This window comes from Thamnophis elegans, chromosome 10 (genome assembly GCF_009769535.1).
Source record: "Thamnophis elegans isolate rThaEle1 chromosome 10, rThaEle1.pri, whole genome shotgun sequence".
Classification (NCBI taxonomy): Eukaryota; Metazoa; Chordata; class Lepidosauria; order Squamata; family Colubridae; genus Thamnophis; species Thamnophis elegans.
In genome coordinates this window covers 26933921-26958377 of record NC_045550.1, presented here as the reverse complement: position 1 = coordinate 26958377, position 24457 = coordinate 26933921, and the positions used below count along the sequence as shown (strand labels likewise).

General features: G+C 37.4%; 1 protein-coding gene across 1 annotated transcript; it reads right to left on the bottom strand.

The window, feature by feature from the left end:
- Positions 1-421: 421 nt before the first annotated feature.
- On the bottom strand, positions 422-19508 carry PLEKHB2 (pleckstrin homology domain containing B2). The gene is made up of 8 exons (XM_032225382.1): positions 19379-19508; positions 15852-15897; positions 13525-13677; positions 11141-11243; positions 7908-7947; positions 5143-5232; positions 4537-4639; positions 422-2002 (listed from the first exon to the last, which is right to left on the bottom strand). The coding sequence occupies exons 2-8, from the start codon at positions 15886-15888 to the stop codon at positions 1866-1868; spliced, it is 663 nt and encodes a 220-aa protein (XP_032081273.1). The 5' UTR covers positions 15889-15897; positions 19379-19508; the 3' UTR covers positions 422-1865.
- Between the last annotated feature and the right edge of the window lie 4949 nt (positions 19509-24457).

Sequence of the window (24457 nt, the reverse complement as noted above, 5' to 3'; positions counted from 1 at the left end):
AAGGTGAGACTAGAAACCACATTTTCCTGGCTTCTAGCCTTGTGGCCTTAACCACTAGATCAGTGGGTCTCAACCTTCCTAATGCCACGACCCTTTAATAAAGTTCCTCATGTTGTGGTGACCCCCAACCATAAAATTATTTTGTTTTCCATATTTTTTAAAAAATGTGTTTTCTGATGGTCTTAGGCAACCCCTGTGAAAGGGTCATTTGACCCCCAAAGGGTCCCGACCCACAGGTTGAGAACCACTGCACTAGATCAAACTAAACTCTCGTTAACTTCAAAGAATTCTGCATAATAAGAGTACAAATGTTCCAATAAAAGATTTATTTTAGAGTTTTGATATGTCATGTGATAATCTTTGGTGTTTAACTTAGTTAATTACCAGGAGATGCCAGGAATATATACCATTTAAACTTACAGCAGTTCAAAGACTAGATTTATTTTATTTTTTCAAAGTACAAATACAGTAGATAGAAATAGGGGATTCGGAGAAATGTATGATAAACATAAAAGGTGCAATTGACAACTTACATAAAAAGAGCAAATGCTAGTATTACTTTTCACTATATAATCAGTTTCTTATATCTTAAAGGCTCCCAATGTAACTTATATATTCCAACATAACTTATAAATTATTTAAATATATATATTTATGAAACATTTATTATCTTCAATTTACAGTGTGATCACATGAAATGTCCTAGACTGGATCTACTCATCGAAACAAGAAAAATTATTTTAGCAGAGAGATTATTTATTGCTTTAAAAGAAAACTTCCAAGTTCAACAATGATGGATGACACCCATATCTCGCATTAAATTGTGTTGTTGCATATATCCCTAAGGCAAAAAGTAACAGCATATGCTTAATGCAAAGCTTACAGAAATCAGAATTTTCTTGTGCTAAATTTTTGTTAGCCCCCGTTCTCTATTTATATCATTCTACTATATTTAGAATAATATAAAAAAGCTTTACATGCCCAGTAGAACTATAATATCTCCTATTATTTATAACTACCGAAAGCCACATTATTTTCACATACAGGTTGAATCATTTTGCTACTTGATTTATTGGGACAGCTAAAATTCTCAAATTGAGTGTTAATATACGTAGTCCGTTCCCTTACTTGACATCCTTCTGATGGGATGGCAACTCCCAGAGTTCTAAGTAACATTATCTCCATTTGGTTAGGAGTGCTAATAATTCAACACAGCAGAACCAGAGGATGATGTCCAGGCTTTTGCTAGTCTTCCAACTAAATAAAATAGCAATTTATATGACACTGGCATTACTTGCATGGTCATCAAACTCCTTCAAGTACAGATTGGAATAGTTCCAAAACAAAATGTTGGAGTGTTTATGGCGATCTGGGAGGATTTATATATTGCTCTCTCTCTTTATGGCAAATATTTACCAATTGTTGAAATGCAAGACCAACTGAAATCCACACATATTCATTCTCTCTCTCTCTCTCTCTCTCTCCAAAGTGTGTATAAAGTCATCTTTTGCCTTCGAGTTTTTAAAAAAGATACTTGAGCTTCCTTTTGAGGCAGCAGTTGAAGCAATTTTAAGAGAATTGTTAATATTTCACCATCAGTTGTGGCTGTTTAGCCACTATTAGCAATACTTCACTTGTTATTACTGCTACTTGTTTATCATTACATAGGCTCAAACTTACTTGACCTTTCTTAACTAAAGTGAACTTTCTAGATGATTAAGAATGTGATTAACTAATTCCAGTGTATCATTAGCCAAAATATTGTTAGAACTTATGAAATGCCTATACACTACTTTACCAATATATATATTATTATACACAGAAGATAGAAAGAACCTCCTTCAACTTGAACCTCCAAAGAAAATCTAAAACACCCAAAACAATGAGCCCAGGGCCATTCCTGTTGCTGCCCCAGCCAACATGCCCAATGCCAGGTCTCCATCAGGCTCTCGGTAACGTTCTCGAATGATGACATGGTTTGCAGGAAGCGGGCCATATGTACCTGAAGGAATAAAAGAGAGGCATCAAAAAACTAAACTTGAAATAACTTCTTTTTCTTTTTGTATTGTTTATTTTTGTATTGTTCTAGCACAAGGAATGTTAGATCTCCATAAAATCAGACATTCAACATATTCTGGGTTAAACCTTATCATGAAGTAATAAAAAGTTTTGTAATGAATATCAACTAGAAAATCTTGAATTTAATAGCAAAGAGCATTAGAGGATACACCTAATGTTCTCTAACCTATTCAGATATGCACAAGAAAGGGGTAAATGAAGAAGCATGAGTAAAAGAGTTGATTAAGACTGCATGTGTATTCAGATACTGCTCTCCTTTAACTCATTTCCAATCCTCCAAACTACTTAGGAAGAGCAGGAGGTCCTGTTTGAATGCGTGTGTCAAATGGAGCCAACTCTGTAACTACAAAACTAAAGGTTAATTCTAAAATTAGTGATAAGCTATTTCGCTGTGAGTGGATGCAAACAGGATATACTCAATAGTGCAATCTTCTAACCATCTACTCATAACTGGGTCCCATTAAGTTCAGTAACATTTACTTCCAAATAAGTACCGTATTTTTCGGAGTAGAAGACACACTTCTCCCCTCCCAAAAAAGAGGGTGAAAATATAGTTGCATCTCATACACCAAATATAGTCCCGCCAGCCCCCACCCTTTGGCCTCTGCCTCCTACCAATTTGCCTCCTTGCAGCAAACAGCCTGTTTCAGCTTCAGCATAGCTTCACTAGCACAAGCAGCTGATTGTCAGTTGGATCACCTCTCGACCATCAGCTGTTTCAGGCTACAGGGATTCTCATTGCCTATTGCTATATGCCCCATTTTCGGCCTCCGTGTGCCCCATTTTCCACCCATTCCGATCCCCCCCAGCCCAAAACGGGTGGAAAATGGGGCACACAGAGACTGAAACGTGGCATGCAGAGGCAGCAATAGGTTATGGCAGCGATAATGAGCCTTTTTGGGCTCGCTTGCCATAAGGGGGAAGCGCAGGGCTCGTGCACGGACATGCCGCATCCATAATGCAATATGCGACACACCCATGCGCATGCACACATGACAGGCACTCTCCCCCAATTTTTGCATGCTTTTTTCGCCCTACCCAGGCTCCAGAGGCTGTATAGAAGCTTGGGGAAGGTGAAAACAGCCTCCCCACCCACTGGAGGCCCTCCAGGGGCTTCAGGGACCTTGGGCTTAAACCAGCCCTACGACCAAACCGGAAATCACTTCCAGTTTGCTCACAGGGTCGTTTTTAGTCCTCCAGAGGCTTCAGGGAAGCTTCCTAAAGATCCCTGAATCCTTCGGAGGGCTTAAACCGACCCTATGAGCAAACCGGAAGTCTGTTCCCAAACTTCGGGTTTGCCCATAGGGCTGTTTTTTTGCGCTCTGGGGGCTTCTGGGAAGCTCCTGAAAGCTCTGGGGGGCTCTTTTTGCCCTCCCCAGTTTCCTATAAAGCCTCTGGAGCCTGGGGAGGGCGAAAAATGGCTTTAAAAAAGGCTGAACAGTTGGCCAGCGCATGAATGTGCACAGGCCAGCTGACAGGGCAATGCCTTGCATGACCTGACAAATGGCTCCACATGCCAACTGTAGCATGCGTGCCATAGGTTCACCATCCGGAGGCTATGACAATCCCTCCAGCCTAAAACAGCTGATTATCGGGAGACTGATCCAACCGACAATCAGTTGCTTGTGCCAATCAGACTATAATAAAATTGAAACTCAACCAGGTTGTTTGCTGCAAGGAGGCAAATTGCTGGGAGTCAGAGGCAGATTTTTTTTCTTGTTTTCCTCTCCAAAAGCTAGGTGCATCTTATACTTCGGAGCGTCTCATACTCTGAAAAATACGGTATGTATAGAACTGTTTCCAAAATAACTTACTGATTCAATGCAAATGCATAAGATATAAAACGGGTTAAATCAAATGCTTCCTTTCAGGTGAAAGGAAACAGAATGAGACCATGAGCTGAACAGATTTCCTTATTGCTGCTAGCCTATTTACAAGAATCTTATATTTACAAGAACTGCATTCTCTTGCAGATAAAGCAAACCGCAGATAAAGGCTTCAGGAATTTTAGGGAGAGTCTGGCCTCAGCTGCTTTCTTCCTGGAGAGATTCCAAATTTGCCAATCTCTGTACTCCACCCTTCTCCCCACTCTAGTTGGGGATTCCACCACACTTTCTCCCCATTTCTTAATAAATGGCAAAAGTAAACAATTTTAGGCTACATAGGACTCTTTGCCTGGTGTTGCACCACCAGGATAACACGGCTTAAATTTCAATAGTCAATTAAAAAACCAATAAGCCTAAAATAACAGCATTAAGCTTCTTAATAGTCTTAATCCAACAATTTTGCTTAGTCTTGTCTAATTTAAAATAAGCAAGGGGTAGGGGTTACGCTTTTGGATTACAAAAGGATTGCTTGCCCCTAATGTAGCATAAAAACTACTTGTACATAATTTGTACATTAAAAATGACTCTAAACTCTGAATCAGCTCAAGAGAAAAATACAAAGAATAAGTACCTTGGTTTGGATATTGGCAAGGCATAGCATATGTCTGTCCATTAGAAGTGTAGATGATCTGAGTTCCTGGATATGCGCCATTGTATTGTGGGTAACCATAAACCTAAAGGTATTAATGTTAGAAGCATTTGTGAAAGAAAGTACCACTTTCACCTTCTCAGGATTCTCTCTCTCTCATTAGCTATTTATGCCTCTTTTGTTTTTTTCACAGAAAGATTACCTTTCAATTTGATTTAATTTAATTAAGAATGCTTTAGGAGCTAATGGGGACCACATTACTCCTCAGAAACAAAGGGTAAACTTGAGATAAATACTTTGCACATCTTAATTTTGCATTTACTTGCTTTCAGTCAAAATAATCAAATGGACAGGTAAGGGTGAGTTATATCCATGGTGTCCACAAGTGTCTGGGTGGGGTCTCAGGACTAGGAAGATACAAGCTATGCTTTAATTAGAAGTGGGGGTATAATGCACCTGTATAGAAAAATAAAAAGTACTCTCTAACAGTCCTGCTTCAAATCAGAAATCAATAAGTTTAATGCATGATAATATAAAGCATGTCAATTACTACCATTTTAAATCATTTACACATTTGACTTGATGTACCTCAGGTGATGGTGTTGCATAAGCTGTATACGGAGGGGGCGCTGAAGAAATCGCATTATCATCATACATCACCTCAGAAGCAACATAAGCCTGGACATATCAACATAAAAATACAGCAAAAGTTGGTCCTGTTATTAAATGACAACTGCAACTAAGCATATCAAATCTAAGAAAGGCAAATAAACATCTTTTGCACGAAGAAGGTATTTGTTGAAAAAGACAAAGATGTTTTTTTTTTCAAAATAATGTTTCTAACTAATAATTGGATAATTTAGTATTTATTATGCATACTACACAAATTAAGTCTCTCAGTCTTGCTTTCTATTTACCGAATTTTTTGGAGTATAAGACTCACCTTTTCCCTAAAAAAAGAGGTTGAAAATCTGGGTGTGTCTTATACACTGAATATAGCATTTTTGCCTCCCAAAACTCCACCCCCTTCACCAAAATTGCTGTGCATAGCATATGTCTGTCCATTAGAAGTGTAGATGATCTGAGTTCCTGGATATGCGCCATTGTATTGCGGGTAACCATAAACCTAAAGGCTTTCAGAGTGCCCCTGGGGGCTGGGGAGCAGAAATGAGCAAAAAATTGTTTGCTCAAAATTGAGCTGGTTTTTGCTCAATTCCCCACCCCACCCCCAGCCGAACTCTGCAAGCCTCCTAAAAGCTATTCATGCCCTTTTTTGGAAAAAAAAACACAGGCCCATTTTCGCAGGAAAAGAGGGCTGTTTTTTGGGAGGTCTGCAGAGTGCAAAAACTTTTTAAAAAAATTTGCCTCTTCAAAATCTTGGTGCGTCTAATACTCTGAAAAATACGGTAATATCAGAAAGATGACAAAGGAAAACAGTGCATAAAAAATTCCAGAGGAATACAATATAAGATGCCGCTGTAATGTGGTAACACAGATTAAACTGGCCAATAGTTGTGATAGTAAAATTAATCCTATGACCCACACAACAGACTTTTTAGGAAAAAAAGAACTTCAAAATTCTAGGTGTCTTTAATTACTCAATTCTTTCAGCAGTTGAGAAATACCATAATGAATGGCATTGCACAGGAAACTATTTTCAAAAGCCCACTTGATAAGCACCATAAGAATGAGAATAAGAATCCCAATCAAGAGTCCCACCAGGTTTTGAAAAATGCTTTTTTTATTCAAAAACCACTTGCTTTCGTTGGCTTTCTGCAGGTAGTGACTGAAGCCATTGTTTGTTTTTAAAGTATTACACAACCCACTATTTATTTAAAAAGGCTATTGCTATGTTGCTCTCCCCGGGATTCTTTCTTTCCCTTTCCCTTTTCACTTCTGCAAATGAATTGTGGCTTTTTACAAAACATGTTATGTTACAAACCTCTCACTCAACTGATTCTAAAGTCTGCTTTCATGATCCTGGTGCTCCTTTCAAGTGTATTAGATTACAGGTACCACCATCTCATCCAGCAAAGGGACAGGACTTGTAATCCAACAAACCTTGAGTACACCAGCCACCAAAGTTGCTTGACTTGGTAGAACAGATCTATTCATGAGCTTAACTCTGCCTCCACTGACTTGAATATTCCCCAAGGTTTACCTTCATGAGCCGGGAAAGGAGAAGGGGAAATGCTTTTTTAAAAAAAAATCCCTATAGTTTAACTTTGGGAAACTAAATATTTGGCTATATATGGAAAGCTCCCTTTTTCTTTTATCCCTGAAAGCTTATGTTTTATTATACAATACAGGGGACTTGGGTTGCAGATTCTGCTCTTATTTGCATTTAAATCATCCCTTTTAATCACAATTTGTTACAAACATGATAAAAAGTGGTAAGCATCATCACTGTGCTATATTGGTCTCCCCCCCCTCAGATTGGGCTACTCAATAAACACAATAATGAACCATGTCAAATGTGGCACTGATCCTAGCAATTTGCCAATAGCCTAATTTCTTCAAAGACAGAATGCACATTGTCAACTAACGTTGCTCAGATATTGTCCAGTGTGTTGCTTTTCAAAGACTTTTACTCAGCCATACAGCTGTGCAAGTTCTTTTTTCAACAGTACCAAATGGAAAAGTGAGTTAATTGAGAGAGTTATTGTTTATCAACAAACAGCAAAGCAATCAATATGGTTGGTTCCAAAAGTCACTCCTGATGGGTTGTGCTCTTCCTAAACGATGGGTCCGCAATTTGGAAATACTATTGGACTCCTAGTTAAAGCAAATGTGGAAATTTACAGCCATGGAAGCTTCTACCCAATATGAGTTAGTGTGCCATTCAATGCCCTGCCTATGCCAGGATGCCCTGGTATCAGTAGCTCAAGCTCAAAGCTTGTTGAAGGTTCCTCCTCTTTATGGGATTCAATTGGAATGAGAACCAACTGATAGATTTTCTAAATACTGCTTCCCACATCCTCTGAAATAGTCTCCTTTGGAAATGAAGAATGTTCTAACCCTGCTTGCATTTTACAAACAAATTAAAACTATCTTGTCCAAGGTGGTTTTGCTCCTTCTTGGCCATTTGTTATGTTTAACTTTTGTTTTCTATCTTTGTACTGTATGTTTTATCTTGTAGTTTCCCAATCAAAACCCATTAGAATTGAGGCCTGATATACATATGGGGAAAGATAATAAATGTATTTATTTATAAATTATTACATGTTTACCAATTATTAAAATATTAGTGACAGTAAAGCTTGTAAACAGCCTAGAATTAGATTAGAATTTGATTCAAAACAAATGAATAGTTAAGTCTCTCAACACCAATAACAACAACAAAAAATACTCACTTCATTTGTTCTGGCATCTTGAAGAGCAATTTTCCAAGCCCTACAAGAAACATGAGCTAAATAAGCACTAAAAGGAAACAAATCACTAGCAAAGATCAAATAATGTATGCAATGTTACCAGTTATAACTGAACCATGGTCTAATAATAAAAATTCAAATATTTGAATTATTTATACATTATAATAATGTATGAATATGGAATAATATTCAAAGTGAAACTGTATATAATATGTTTGGCATTCATTATAAAGACTTATGACATCAGTAAAGACTGAGGCCACAATTTGGCTGGGATTTGGCTTAACCATCTGAATCTGGCATATCAAACCACAGTGGAAGGGAGCATTATGTTAACTGTCCATATCTAGAACATTGTGACTCTATACCAATGCATTAAAACCTCATACTCTAAAGCAGGGGTCATCAAACTACAGCCCACAGGCCAGATATGATCCACCAAAGCCATTAATCCGGCCCCTATAGGACTACAAGGCTACCCTGCCCACATCACCCCACCTGTCCTCACTCGCCTTTTGGAGGCTGAGGTGGTCAAAAATCGGACACACGGAGGTTTCTAGAGGCCAAAACCAGGCACGTTTTTTGCCTCCCTGTCTTCTAGAGAGGGGGAGGGAGGGAGGGAGGGAGGGAGGGAGGGAGGGAGAGAAAGAAAGAAAGAAAGAAAGAGACAGACAGACAGACAGACAGACAAAAACAGAAATCACTCATACACACCCCAAGGCAGCCACATCCCTTCACTAACCTGTTTTCCATCCCCAGGAGCATAACAAATTAATTTTTAATTTGTGTGTATTGTTTGGACTGCTAAATTGGCAATGCCCACCCAGTCACATGATCACTTAGCAACGTTCGGCTAGCTTGTCCAGTCCCTCAACAGTCAGAGGGACCGTTATTTGGCCCCCAGTTTAAAAGGTTTGAAGACACCTACTCTAAAGATTGAATGGTAGATTTAACAGTTCTGTGAGGTTTCTTTTCTTTGGTCACAGGATGATAGATCTTATAGAAAATTGTTAACTATATAATTTTATGTGGATGGGGATATATTAAGTATTGTTGCACTTGTTGCAATAAAGATAAGGAATTACTTCTTTAAATATTATTTTTAATATTTCTTTTATTTTTTTCCTTTATTTTTTGCACTTTATATTTTATTTTTTACTTTATTTCTTGTTATATTTTGGTTTCTCTTTTAATATTGTTAAACTCTTTAATAAAAAGGATTTTAAAAAAAGAATAGTTATCAGTCACAGGAATCCATTTCATCCACATAAGCTACATTGCTTATAAACCGTTACCCACTAAGGTGGGTAACAGATACACATCCTGTCTAAAATATAAGACTATTAGATTAATGTCTCTTCTTGACAGGATTATCAAACTGCACATCAAAGTTCTTGATCCTTATAGCAATGCTGCTGACATGAAAATGTACTATGTTACTATGGGTAACATACAGTACACTCTGATACTCTATGTGGCCAAAAGGCTGCTTATAGAAAGATTGGCCCAAATTATTTGTTGCTTTCCTGAATCATCTCAATGTTCTTGAGCTCTCCCTACAATTAGTGAAGTGGCCAATGTAATAGCTAGCAGTGCAGTAAATAACCAGTTTTTCTTTAAAGAGTAATAAATGTAGCTCATTGAAGATTAACTCACTATCTAGAATAATCAAAATTCTAGTATCTGCTTAAATTCATCACGTGCAAAGCACATTCTGTGGCACCCTATGAAGATGGGTAGATACTGATCAGCACTACATCTTGTGATTTATAAAAGCATTAGAAGGGAAAGGGTTCAATCCCCCATTATCATTATGAAAATTTCATACCCTTTAATGACAATGCACACTATTTTTCTCACTGACTTTCAGACTATTAGGAAAAACATATTCCATTTATGCAATGTTCAATATTAGGAAAACAAAACTAATGTCACCCAGTATGATTAGTAATTCTGAGCATGGAACAGCTCATTTGGTAGTCTCAAGAATGAAACCTGGGGGGAAATTATCTTGAAAGAAATGAAAAACAGAGTGAAAGTAGAAAGACTGCAGGAAGTCTTTTCTATTATGTCATTCATGTGTGTGTGTTGGGAGGGTGTGTTTATATGTCAGAGAGAAAGAGACTCTGGGAGACACACAATAAATATTAGAGCGGCTCTCAGCAAACTATAATGCCTGAAGTGACAGAGGACAAGAAGCAGTTCACTGAAAATAGGCCCTTATCTCAAAAGCCCTCACCAACTTCAAATTCCTCTTAAGATATCGTTCATCCATTGGGACCTCAGGACTAAGAGCAGTCCTAAAAGAACAGAGAACCAAGCCATAATTGAGCTGACAATTGCTGCTTGCTTTGTTAGAGATGCCACTCATGGTGATGCCTCAGAGCAACCTCAGTTCACCTGTCACTGTCGCTGTCACTCTTCTCCTTAGGTACCACACGACATTAGAGCTAAGATCAATGTTTCTATGGATGAACTCAGTATTTCCACTGTCACCTTCAAGAATATATAAAATGTGTTAGCTAGAAAGTGAGAGGAGGAAGGAGGAGGAGGATTCTTTATCAGCTTGCCTTTTCACCTCAAAGAGAGTTAATTCTTTCGTAATGATTTCATCACTCTGATGACCAATAGTTTCTATAAGAAAACATTTGCAACATATGATTTGATATTCACCCTGAAGATTAAAAGGATCACAACATAATCTAATTCACAGTAGTTGCTTTTAACATATCAAGAGCAAAAATTATGTGGTGATACTCTAATTGACAGAGAGAAACTTAAGGTTGCTTTAGCAGTAATGTGCTAATAAACATTAATCTTGAAAGAAAAAAGCAAATACATTCAATTGAATACTCAGAATAATCTAGCATGATTCCTTTCCTGAACTTCCAAGTCATCAGATAAAGTCAACAGGTCATGAAAGTAAGATTAACATCTATATTTTCATGAAGAACAGTAATACATTTTAAAAATTATGTACAAGTATACTTAGTTGCTGATAAGAAGATACATGGACAGATACAGGAAACATAAAAAATAAAAGAATTTGGGAATTACAAAAAAGAGAAAACCAAAAGGACCAACATTTTGCAATTGGTAAAATTGTTTCTTTTTTACCTAATTCATATATGTAAACAGATTAAACCAAAAGGTATTACGCAAATATGAGCTACTTCCGTTATGAAAAGTTACTAAACTCCTATATTTGAACTCACAAGCAATCATCGGTACTTTCTGCACAGAGATTGAGCACCTTCCCATCACGGCAAATTATCTGCAGCAAGCAGTCTTTAGCTTTGCCCTCCGGAGGCTGAAAACCTGTCCAAAATAGAGATGTTTTTACACCTTGTAATGAAAAGTTTATATATACACACACACTTCATCAATGGAGGTTTTTAAGCAGAGACTTAACAGCCACTTTTCTCAAATTGTATAGGGTCTCCTACTTGAGGTAGGAGGTCTCTTCCAGCTCTATTCTGATTGATCGAAAATAGTTCAGGTGTAAAATGATATATGTTTTAAAAAGTACCAGATCAAAAAACAAAGGAATATATGAAAAGATAAAAACAACTTATCTTCTACTTTAAGTCCATAAAATTATAAAGCTAAAAAAAGTTCAGAAACTGCTAATGTTGGTACTTGAGGTTTGGAAAAATAAGATTGATTTGCCACATGAAACTTGTCATTGAGTACTGCATTCCTTTCATCTCCAGCTTTTTAAATTTCCTTTCTGAAAATTAGTTGTTTCCATATTGGTTATTGTGGAAAACAAAACCTGTTAATACATAATTTTCTTTTCTTTGGGGGGGTTTCTAAATGTGTGTTTTTTGTTTTTTTTGGTCATCCATTTTTAATGCTAATTTTTGTCTGTCTAATTCTTCTAATAAATAGAAAGAAGAGAGAGATGCTGCATTGTTGGGAGTTAAGTAGCTGCCATTTCCAATTTTAATAAACATTAAAAGTGTTTTAAAATATATTTGTAAATCACCTGACAATAGTCAATAAATTATAAATAATATATATTTTTCGTACATCAATCAAGCTACTATAAGCAAACCAAGGATTAATGTAGATGACCAGGCTGAGCCCAAGAGAGGGGTCAAACACATCAGTCATGAGTCCCTTCATGCCCACAAGGGGTTTAAGTCCCACCCACATTGAATTCCTTCTACTCCCACTAATTTCTCTTTGCTATTGAATGTTCTGGATCTCCTAATTCTCCTGGCACTTGACAATTAAAATGGGGAAAATGTTTTTCTTTTGAGTTATGTATCTTTCACTAGCCTAAACAAAATTCAGAAGCCATGCCTAAAAAATATAAGAAATATGTACAATTTGTTTGCTTTATACAGTTAGTCCTCGATTTGCAATCATAAATGGAACCAGTGAAGCAGTTGTTAAGCAAGATTCCTACATGACTGCTTTGCTAAATGATCACAATTCCAGCACTCTCAGTTGCAGTTCTTAAGCAATCACCCAGATCATTAAGCAGAGTGAGAAAGCTGCCAGTTTTAGTTCAGTTCTCTTCCATACACAGAAGAGCACTCTTCCGAAGGGCTGCAGGAACATAGCTCAGATCTTTGGGATCTACCTTCCACTTCTGCAGCATTCCAGAGGCATTCCTATTCCCTTGGCAGGCAGTCCTTTCACTCTTAAAGCACTGCTTGCAAGGGGACTGGGGGCTGGGTAGGAGGAATCTTGGCAAAAGGAGATGGGATTCCCTCCAGACCAAGATTCCACACATAAACAAAATGTTGCTTCCCTAATGAAAAATAAATATCTTCCCTGACAGAATCCAAATGGAAGCTCATATTAACAAAAAATGGTATTTTAAAAGTCATAAAAAAACACGACATTTGAACTTGAGATGCAATATGGACAACCCTTTGACTCAAAATAATTTCCAAAATTACAAGGGAGGACTTATCCAGACAAGCCCTTCCCAGTTTAGGCACCTTCCAAATGTGTTTACTTTAACTGTAGAATCCTCAACATTTCCACAGGATCTGACAAAGTTGGAATTAGAGCATGTCATTTCCTCAGACGTATCTGAAATTTTCCAGTATGCAATTTCCACTAATCGGTTCTAGTCCTATCCTCTGCAATAGCAGGAAACAAGTCTATTCTATCTCCTGTGGAGTACTATTTCATATATTCCTTTATTTTTTTTCTCGTATAAGTAAACATACCATGCAGTTTTTCAACTCTTTTAAGCAGGAGGCAACAAAGAAGAGTTGAACGAAATAAATGAAACTATTGCCAAGTAGGCAAAACAATTGTTTTAATGTTCATTACATAAATTGCTTTAGTTATGAAATATATAAGCTGAAACTTCCAACTTCATGTCTTCTCTTGTGAAATAAAAACCAACTAATCAAAGACAGGTATACAAATTCTATCATTAGAAAAATAAAGGGACTCGTTATCATCGCCAGCAAGTCAATTAGAACACTAAAATCCTATCCAAACCTATTAGTTTTAAACCTACACCATTAATACTATTACAGATACATGAAGTTCTCTTAGATATATAAGACTGGGGAAGCAGACATAGGCATGTGAAGCAAAATGAAAAGTAATATAAAAAGCACATACTCACCTCGGCATTCATTTCCGCCTCTGATATTGATACTGTCAATTTTCATGTGAACTCTATCTTCTAGATCATGCCTATGTTGGTCATCATAAAACAATAACTGGCCATCAGACCACAAATCAAACCAATTTTTCTTCCAGCGTCGTAATATAGTACCTAAAGAAATACATATAGAATAATCAGGAAAGGTGAAGACAAGTGAGCAATATGCAAACCTGACTTGTAACTATTCATGTTGTGTATAGGTTTTGTATAGTTTTATCCTTTTAAGCCACCCAGTCATTAAATAAATACCGTATTTTTCAGAGTATAAGACGCAGCAAGGTTTTGAAGAGGAAAATTTAAAAAAAAAACTTTTGGCACTTTGCAAACTTCCCCAAAACAGCCCGTTTTTCATGAAAATGGGCCCATTTCTTTTTCAAAAAAGGGCATGAATAGCCCTTAGGAGGCTTGTAGTGCTCCTGGGGGCAGGGGGAGCCAAAAACGAGCAAAAAACGGTCCAGTTTTCATGAAATGGGCCCATTTTTTGTCAAAAAAAGGGCATGGATAGCCTTTAGGAAGCTTATAGAGTGGTGCTGGGGGGCAGAAAACAGCCATTTTTTTGCTTATTTCTGCCCTCCCCAGCCTCCAGGAGTTCTCTGAAAGCCTCCTACAAGCTATGCATGGCCATTTTGGTGAAGGGGCCGGAGTTTGGGGAGGCAAAAAATGCTGTATTCAGTATATAAGATGCACCCAGATTTTTAGCTCCTGGGCAGGACAAGGAGTAAAAGATAGAACGCCAACATGTAACTAAGGATAAATTTAAAACAATTAGAACAATTCATCAATGGAATGGCTTGCCTCCAGAAGCTCTGGGTGCTCCACACTGGTGATTTTTAAGAAGAGACTGGACAACCATTTTTCTGAAATGGTATAGGGTCTTCTGTCTAAGCAGAGAACTGGACTAGAAGACCTCCAAAGATCCCTTCCAACTCTATTATTCCATTATTCTAATATTTGTTACACTGAAGTAACTAAAATCACTGATGGGTTTGAACATTCTACAATGCTTTAAGAAAAAAATCAAACATTTTCCCTTTGAAAAAAGTTAAGAATTCATTACTTTGGGATATAGGAATGGTCACTAGCCATTAATCTTGTAATCTTTAAAATACTATTAAAAATGCTCATGGAAGATGAGGCTATGCCTGTCTATTGAATACCCCTACACCTCAAATTATCTTCAGGATCCCAGGGAAGGCTGGAGATTCCTCTGAATATCAACTATTGTGAAACAAGAATCAAGTGAGCTTCCCATCCAATCAAATATGTAGGAACCAAATGCTGCAAAGTCTGAGTCTGCTAAGTTACTCTTATATTTTTAAGATAGAGCTTGGATGCCAGGAAATATTTCCTGACTCTTCCTAATAACTAACTGACTCATTCTGCCAAATCATTTATCAAGGCCAGCAATTAAGTTTTCTCCTCTAACCAGTGAAGGAGATAGACATCTCTATAATAACTGTACGGCCAAAATGATTTTAGCACAATACTTTCATTTTAATAATGGAAATTATTAAAGTATGATAATGTAAACATGAAGCTTTTTTTACACGCTTTTCTGAAAGATGAAGGAACCAAATTATAAACTAGTTCGATTATTCACTTACCTGACATTAATCTTAATCCATGCAGCCACCAAGCAGCACTTTTTGAATCCAAGCAGCACTACTTTGGAAAGATATATCTAATCCATATTTTCCTACTATGTTGTCCACAACGCCAGAATTCCCAACCATTTCCCAATTGGAAATCATAGGAGTTATATCTTAAAAGATTAAATCATGGCAACTGGACCATCGCTTATTAAAAATAAGAAATTTTGTTACTCATTCAAGTATCTTTTCAAAATGAAAAATGTAAGTTAGGGATAGAGTCATTGGGATGTACTAACTCTTGTCATGCCAACTGCAGGGCTTTCTCCCCAAAATGTATTGCAAATATAAATGAAGACTCAATCATCCAGGCCAAAAGCATGGATGAATGAGTCTTCATTTACATAGGTGTTATAGCTCTGCATATCTAGGGATCTCTCTGCTGGGAACAGCTACTTAATTCCTTTCTCCCCACTATGAGGGTTCTTCCCCACTACCATCACCATTGCAAATTGCCCTGTGGGAAGAAAAAACAGCTTACTGATGGAAGGAGAGCTCCAGATTGGAAGAAAAAAGGGGGGAGTCCTTGCATAGAAAATGCTGTCTGCAGACTTTTTTAAACAAACAATCTTTCTCTCTTAATATCAAGCTATTTGGCCCCAAAGCAAAGAGTGGATAATGAAATTCATTACTTACTTTGTCGGAGCAACCATCCGCTTTTTACCATCGCCATCACCAATCTCTAGAACAAAAAGAATATGATAGACTTCTGAGATATAGAAAAACATAGCAGTAATGAGAACATGCATCAATATAACAATTCTCAAAAGGAATCCCAACTCTTGTTATTAACATATCTAAAGGATGCCAAATTCATGAAAGTTGATATAAAATGCATTCTTCTCTCATGGTGGCGATAGGTCAAAAGAATAAATAATTGATATTATTTTGGCCATTTATTACTTTTTATCCCACCATTATTTTTTTTAGAAATAACTCAATGCGGCAACATAACCAATATTTCTTCCTCCTCCTATTTCTCCACAACAATCCCCCTGTAAGGTGGGTTGGGCTGAGAAAAAATGACAGGACCAAAGTCAACCAGCCAGCTTTCATGACTAATCAAAGTGGCTCTTGTCCATAATTTTTATTGTAAGTATACTGAACTGTCCATAACTTCTAAGGATCCCTATAATCCCTTAAATATTTTCAGTACATTTTTATTAGGAGGTTATTTAAGAAAGTAAAATATCATACAATATGAAGGACTTTTCTGCTTCTGAGAAATAAGCAGTTAAAAATTTTAATATTTAATATTCTAGACTTAGGAAAAACACAAGCAAGATCTAATGTTGAATGTATGTGCACCTACCTTTCCTTCCATTATTTCCTGTTAATTATTTAAACAGAACAGCTAGAGAACCTGCACCATAACTGAGTTGCCAAGCACCACCTGAGCATGGCAGACCAAACTAGATGTTATTTAATGTTATAATTACAAGACAATTATTTTTTTTTAAATGTAAATTAAAATTGTGATAGAAATATATTAATCAATTACCTATATATGAAGTTGATTTAACCTATGTTCAAATTTCTGAAATCAATTTAGAAACTGAAATCAACTTGGAAAATAATAAATATGCCAAATTTTGCAGTCCCAGCTGAGAAAAAAACAGGTCTTCAAACCATGGACTACTTCAAGACCCACTGCTGCTACCCCATGATTGTTTTTGTGTGTGTGTGTGTGTGTGTGTGTGTGTATACACGCATGCATTAGGGGTGGGTTCCAGCTGCCGCTTCTACTTCTACCGCCGGTTCACTCAGGGATGCGCTGCGAATGCAGTGCAACAAATATCACTCTGCTCATGAGCAGAAGGCAAAAACAAGATGAGAGAACCAGTTCGGGGGCATGGCAAGTTACTACCTGTTCGGCCGAACCAGTCTGAACCAGTAGAAACCCACCTCTGACGTGCATGCGTGCATGCTTGTGTGTGCCTTCAAGTTGGTTTTTAACTCCTGGCAATTGCTTGGGTTAATGCCTAGAGTTTTCTTGGCAAATGTTTTTCAAAAGTGATTTGTCACTGCCTGCTTCCTAGCTTTGAGAGGGAGTCATTGGCCAAATGTCCCCTAGCTCACTTTGTGCCTAAGGCAGGGGTATGTAAATGCAGACTGGATGTGTCAGGTGCTGGCCTCGCCTCTGCCCTGTTTAGTGAAGGGGGGAAAATCCTGATATGTCACGTGATACTGCTATGATGCTGCGAGTTTGACCCCTGGCCTAAAGTGTAACTAGAGTCTCCTACTTTCTATTTGGAGTCTCGACCACACCACCCATCTGGCTTTAAACAACCACCAATCCTGGGCAATAAAGTTACATCAGGCTTAATTCTATGGTTAATGCAGACCATGCAACCTCAATTTTCCATTCAGCCCAGGGATATAGTTGTTAAAAACAATGCTGCCTCTGCTTTAAGGGCAAATTCAACTGATAAGCAGCAAAAGCCCAAGAAATAAGTAGAAGAAAGGTAAACCACACCTGTATTTGCTAATGCAAAATTACATCTGCAATCTGAAAAATTATCATCAGTAAATGTACAAAAAAACTCTCAATGCAATTTTTCTCAAACTGATAAAACAGGATTTGTTTGTTTTTGGTCCAGATTCTCACAGCTGCTTTTGATGCTCTTCCCAAATATCTCCATGTGTTTATTGTGTTGGGAAAGTAGCATGAAAAGGCTAATTTGCATTTTAAATATCCCTTTCAAACTTTCAAAGAAGTTGCACATCTCTAGAATATTCTGTGTAAATGTTTGCCCTACAATTGAATCATGTTCCATATTACTGGCATAAGCTCTTTAAAACAAGATTTAGAACAGTAATATTCTTGAAATTTCTTTCAGCTAGAGATACCAATATATTGAACACTCTGTTAAACTTTAACTCATAAAAAATGACAGACATTACTGGTTTCATCTTAGTGGATTAAGAATTATATATAGGTAAATTGAATATATAATTCATCCTAACAATTAATATTTCTAAATTACTGTATGGACCATGAAAATTGAGACAGTACATTTTATCCTTTTGAGATGGAAACTATTCAGAATAAATCACTTTACTAGAAACAAATGCTAACTTTCTATCAGCCTCTTGAATACTAAATGATTAATTTCATAATTACTTTATTTCAGGCTTGCTTCTTCCAGATGTTTTAGGACCACAAATATAATTATCACCAGCTATTACTAATCAAAATGTATTTACTGTCTAATAAAAGACAGCATACAATACAACTATAAAGCCATCCTAATATGTTGACTAGTGATAATGGGAATCCTAATCCATGTATTTGGGGGAAAAGATCATTATTTTTGAAAATATGAGTAATAATTTCCTAATTTTTGTTTCATCAGATTTATAAAAGAGAATCTTTTCTTTTAGAACCTTTTTTTTCTTAAAAGCAAAGCACAAAGGAAGTGACATCATCCTTTAAAAACAAGCAACTCCCGACTCTTTTCTTTCTTCTTATAGCAGGATTTTTTAACCTTGGACATGACAATAACGCCAAGCAAAAACTTAAACAAGCAAGCACTTTTTTTCTATGGCAGCCCGATGTTTGTTTATATTGAGCACTTCTTAAGAAATCAGCAGTCTTGAATTATCTTCTGCTGCAATTCAGAAATCACTTCCCCTTAAGAGTTTGAAATTCTATACGGGTGAAAGATGGTTTTAAAACCTGCAATCCCTCCCTTCCCTCTCCTAAAAAGGCTACGATGAAATGCCATTAAATCTTCCTTTTCCTGATTTAAAACTCCACATCCTTCTTTTCTCTGACATTAAGATGGGTGGGGGTGGGGGAATATAAATAAGCGATTCAGACTCCATGGACTCGCTACAAGCGCCAAGGATTACAAAACGCAGAGATGGCGTGACCTCGTTGGATTTGTCTCTGCTTCCTCTAGACGAGTTGCAGCCGGTGGGGCAGCCACCCGCCCTCCCACCTCACCACGGTAGTACGGCTTTCTTTTTGTCCTCCCCCTCCGCTACTAAGGACCCACACAAAGCGCACCACCGCCCGTCGCCCGGCTGTCCGCCTGGAAAAACACGACCTCCAGCACAGCTTAACTCCGAGCCCTAAAAAGTTACCCCTGGAGCCATTCTTTTGGTCCCTTTGCTGGAACCCATAGAAGCAACTATCCCCTTCAAGGGACTTCACTGACCTGTTACACTTTGCAAAGAGCGCACAACTCCTAGAATTCCGGCTTTCGTGCTTCCTTGTCGCCGAGAAATGGAAAAGCTTCCACGGCACCGCCTTTCAACGGCCAGGCCTCTCTCTTCGGATGGGTCCTGTGATCGTTTGCGTCACTTAATACGTTTGCACATGCTCATAACTGTATGTGGGAATTGTAGTTTCTCAAAGCAAGGGAAGGCAGGTGACACACATGCCGTTATTTAATTGTGCAATATAGTATTATCATGTTGCAATAACACAGGAGATAGGACTCTATGGAGAGAGATCTGTGGACTTACAACACTCAGAATTCCTCATCGAAGGGGAATTCTGGGAGCAGAAGTCCGTACATCTTAAAATTGCCAACTTGGAGAAATGCTCCGCAATAGTTCCCTGCCAAACCTTTATTCCTATCTCAACTGAAGTGAAACAAACTATGCCAAGAAGAGATTATAACAATTATCTGCCAAGGGATAGTGCCAGGAGGCTATATGTAGCACTAACTTCCAAAATGAAGGATGCTCAAAGTGAACTCAGATCTATAGTGCTCTCTCTTTTTTTAATGTAATGAACGACAGAAATATGTGTTAGGGAAAAAGCAATAATATTATGAAAAATTAATTGTAAATTATAAAAATAAAGGAAGATGTAAAACTTTCATATAAACAGTTTCTTGTGATAGCAATGAGTATTGGAGAAAATACTTCTACAGGACTGTTACAATCAAGGGCAGTTTATAAAAAGTTCGTAGAATCATATAAGAGAAAGTGAGAGTGCTGAGCATAATATGCAGCGATTTAACAGCATGCTGTTGTTTGGACATGCTTGAGAATATTGAGGTCCAAAGATGTATAAGTACAACTATACATATCAGTGAGTGTGTACAAAATATGAAATTGCACAATAATTACAAGATTAGTATATCATAGAAAAAAGCACTCAAATAGCAATCTACATTAAAATAACATCTGCAGAAACACCCCCCAAGGAGAACATGATTCCCAATTGGTCTAAAATTGTATTAACATCAATAAGTGGAGGAACAGAATCCTATTTTTTCAACTAACACGACAGACTTTTTTTTGCCAATGTTAGCTCCAGAAAAAGTTCTGAAAATCTGAAGTAATATACACATCCAGTTTCTATTCAATCAATAAATGTCTCTTGAAGAGATTTTATGGTACACTAATTATTTATCTTATATGGTTCTCACTTAGAAGCAACTTTGGGTGGCTTACAATCAATAAAACACTAATTTAAACAATTAAACAATTAAACAATTAAAACAAATATTAACATTAAAACTGGTTTAAATTGCTACTGTTTAAGAAAGTATCATCCAACAAAAATATAATCCAACAATATATTGGCTATTAAACATATATAATTGCAGTCATCTATGCCTATCATTGCTATAACTACTTCTATATACAGCTATCAACATGCCACACAGGTAGATAAATTAAAAGTAAATCTACTTAGTTCTCATGTAGGAAACTGAAAATCACATGAATGAATGCATTGACATCAATACTTGGCCAGAACATGATATTCTGTTGTACCTGGAGGTAATGTTATTTAACTCTGGAAAGCCCAGGGATTAGAGGATGTCTTTCCATGCAATTATCTTTAGAGACAACATTTTATACAATAATACAATAGCAGAGTTGGAAGGGACCTTGGAGGTCTTCTAGTCCAACCCCTTGCCTAGATAGGAAACCCTATACCACCTCAGACAAATGGCTATCCGACATATTCTTAAAAACTTCCAGTGTTGGAGCATTCACAACTTCTGGAGGCAATCTGTTCCACTGATTAATTGTTCTAACTGTCAGGAAATTTCTCCTCAGTTCTAAGTTGCTTCTCTCCTTGATTAGTTTCCACCCATTGCTTCTTGTTCTACCCTCAGGTGCCTTGGACAATAGTTTGACTTTCTCTTCTTTGTGGCAACCCCTGAGATATTGGAACACTGCTATCATGTCTCCCCTAGTCCTTCTTTTAATTAAACTAGACATACCCAGTTCCTGCAACCATTTTTCATATCTTTTAGTCTCCAGCCCCCTTATCATCCTTGTTGCTCTTCTCTGCACTCTTTCTAGAGTCTCCACATCTTTTCTACATCGTGGTGACCAAAACTGAATGCAGTATTCCAACTGTGGCCTTACCAAGGCATTATAAATTGGTATCAACACATCACATGATCTTGATTCTATCCCTCTGTTTATGTATCCTAGAATTGTGTTGGCTTTTTTGGCAGCTGCTGCACACTGTTCGCTCATATTTAAATGGTTGTCCACTAGGACTCCAAGATCCTCTGACAGTTGCTACTATTGAGCAAGATACCACCTATACTGTACCTGTGCATTTCATTTTTCTTGCCTAAATGTAGAACCTTACACTTTTCATCATTGAATTTCATTTCATTAGATAGTGCCCAATGTTCAAGTTTGTCAAGATCCTTCTGTATCTTAAGCCTATCTTCTGGAGTGTTGGCTATTCCTGCCAGCTTGGTGTCATCTGCAAATTTGATGAGTTCCCCATTTATTCTCTCATCCAAATCATGTTGAAGAGTACTGGGCCTAAAACAGAGCCTTGGGGTACTCCACTGCATACTTTCCTCCATGTAGATGCAGTTCGATTGAGGGATACACATTGAGTGCAGTTGGTCAGCCAGTTACAAATCCATCTGGTGGTGATGCTATCTAACCCACATTATTCTACTTTATCTAGTAATAGGTTATGGTCTACCTTATCAAATGCCTTGCTGAAGTCCAAGTAAACTATATCGACGGCATTCCTCTGGTCCACTAATTTTGTCACTTTGTCAAAGAATGAAATAAGATTAGTCTGGCATGATCTGCTTTTGACAAACCCATGTTGGCTTTTGGCTATTACTTTGTTTACTTCTAGGTATTCGCTAATTTGTTGCTTGATTATATTTTCCAGAATCTTTCCTGGTATTGAGGTCAGGCTGATAGGTCTATAGTTTCCTGGATCTATTTTTTTTTCCTTTTTTGAAGATGGGAACCACATCAGCTCTTTTCCAGTCCTATGGCAGTTCCGTGGTGCTCCAGGATCTCTGAAAGATATAGTTCAGTGGTTCTGAGATCTCGTCTGTCAGTTCCTTCAGAACCCTGGGGTGTAATCCATCCAGTCCTGGTCATTTGAACTTGTCTAGGGTAGACAGGTGCTCACTTACCATTTTCTTCCCCATTTCAACTTGTGTTCCTAATCTGATTTTTGTGGTACTGTTTTTGATAGGTTGGACTGTTTTATCCCTTTGTGTAAAGACAGATTTAAAAAATAAGTTAAATAGTTCTGCTTTCGCCTTGTTGCTTGTCATTTTCTTGCCACTTTCTCCCAACAATGGACCAATTGTTTCCTTAACTTTTTTCTTGTTTTTAATATGTTGGAAGAAGCTTTTTTTTTTTTTGTCAATTTTTTACTTTTGTGGCAAGACTTTCTTCATTGTGAGCCTTAGCTTTCCTCACTTCATCTTTCAGGCTCGGGTTATTTGCTGATATTCTGCCTTAGTTATGTCCCCCTCTTTCCACTTTTTATACTTATCTTTTTTGTCTTTCAATTTGTCAAAAAGTTCTTTATGTAGCCATGCTTGTTTCTTTTGGGAATTGTTATTTTTTTTCTTCATTGGTATTCTGCTAGACTGGGCTTTTGTAATCTCATTTTTCAAAATTTCCCAAGCTTCTTGAGTTATTTTCCCCTTGAGGATTCTCATCCATGGAATTCTTCCCAACCTCTAAGTTTATTGAAATTAGGTCTCTTAAAGTCTAAGACTCTAGTGTTTGCATAATGTTGAATTCCAATATTGCATGGTCACTTGCTCTCAGGGTTCCTGTGGCTTCAACACCTTCTATCATTTCCTCTCTGTTAGTGAGAATTAAGTCCAATATGGCTGATCCCCTTGTTCCCTTCTCTACCTTTTGGGAAACAAAGTTATCTGCTAGGTTTGTTAGGAACCTGCTGGATCTTCCACTTGGTGCAGAGTTTGTTTCCCAGTTGATGTCAGGGTAGTTAAAATCCCCCATTACTATTGTAGTTAAAATCCCCCATTACTATTGTAGTTTCCCAGTTGATGTCAGGGTAGTTAAAATCCCCCATTACTACAATAACTACATACCTTAGTTAGCTGACTAGCAAAAAGTTCATCTACTTCCTCTGCTTGGTTGGGTGGCCTGTAGTATAGACCTATGGCAATGTCATTCCCCCCCCCAACCTTTAATATTGACCCAAATGCATTCAAGAAAGTTCTCATCATTCTTGTGCTCTATTTCTGTAGAGATGTATGTAAAGTACCCTAATGATGACTGCTTCATAATAAGCAACCTGATATTGTAATACAAAAAGCAGTGATTTATTAACAGCTTCATTAGGCATTCTTCATTAGGCATTTCTTATTCACAGCCAACTTTTTTGCTTTCTTTATATGCTTTTGAATTTTGCCCGTTTCTGTCTTCCCTTCAGCCTTTGTCATAAATCATGTTATCCAATAGCTTCATTCATCTCAACCCAGCTACTGTAATCTGAGATCCGGCTCCGCTGATGCTCTGCATGGAATGTCAACACAGAGCGTTGACATCATAGTTATTTCTTATATATAGTGCAACTCCACCTCCTCTTTTATTTGGACTAATTCTTTTAAATAATTTAAATCCTTCTAGCTGTATGTTCCATTTGTGGGTTTCATCCCACCAAGTTTCTGCAATGGCAACAATATCGGCTGTCATTTACTTGAATTTCTAATTCACCCTGTTTATTCCTTATACTCTGTGCATTGGTGTATTGACATTTGAATCCATTTTGATTGACCCTGTGTTTACTGTCTACATAACCTGTGTTATGCCTGACTGCCCCTATTTTCTTGCCACTTGTATGATTTTTGCGCATGGTATGGCACCCATTATTAAATGCTTGGTTTTGCTTTATAGCAGGAGAGATAATCTTACCCACACATCTGTTACATGCATTGATAACCCTATGAATTTTAGATTGTTGGGGACAGAAATGACATATTCCTACACTTTCAAGCTATTAGAAGATTGTGAGTTGG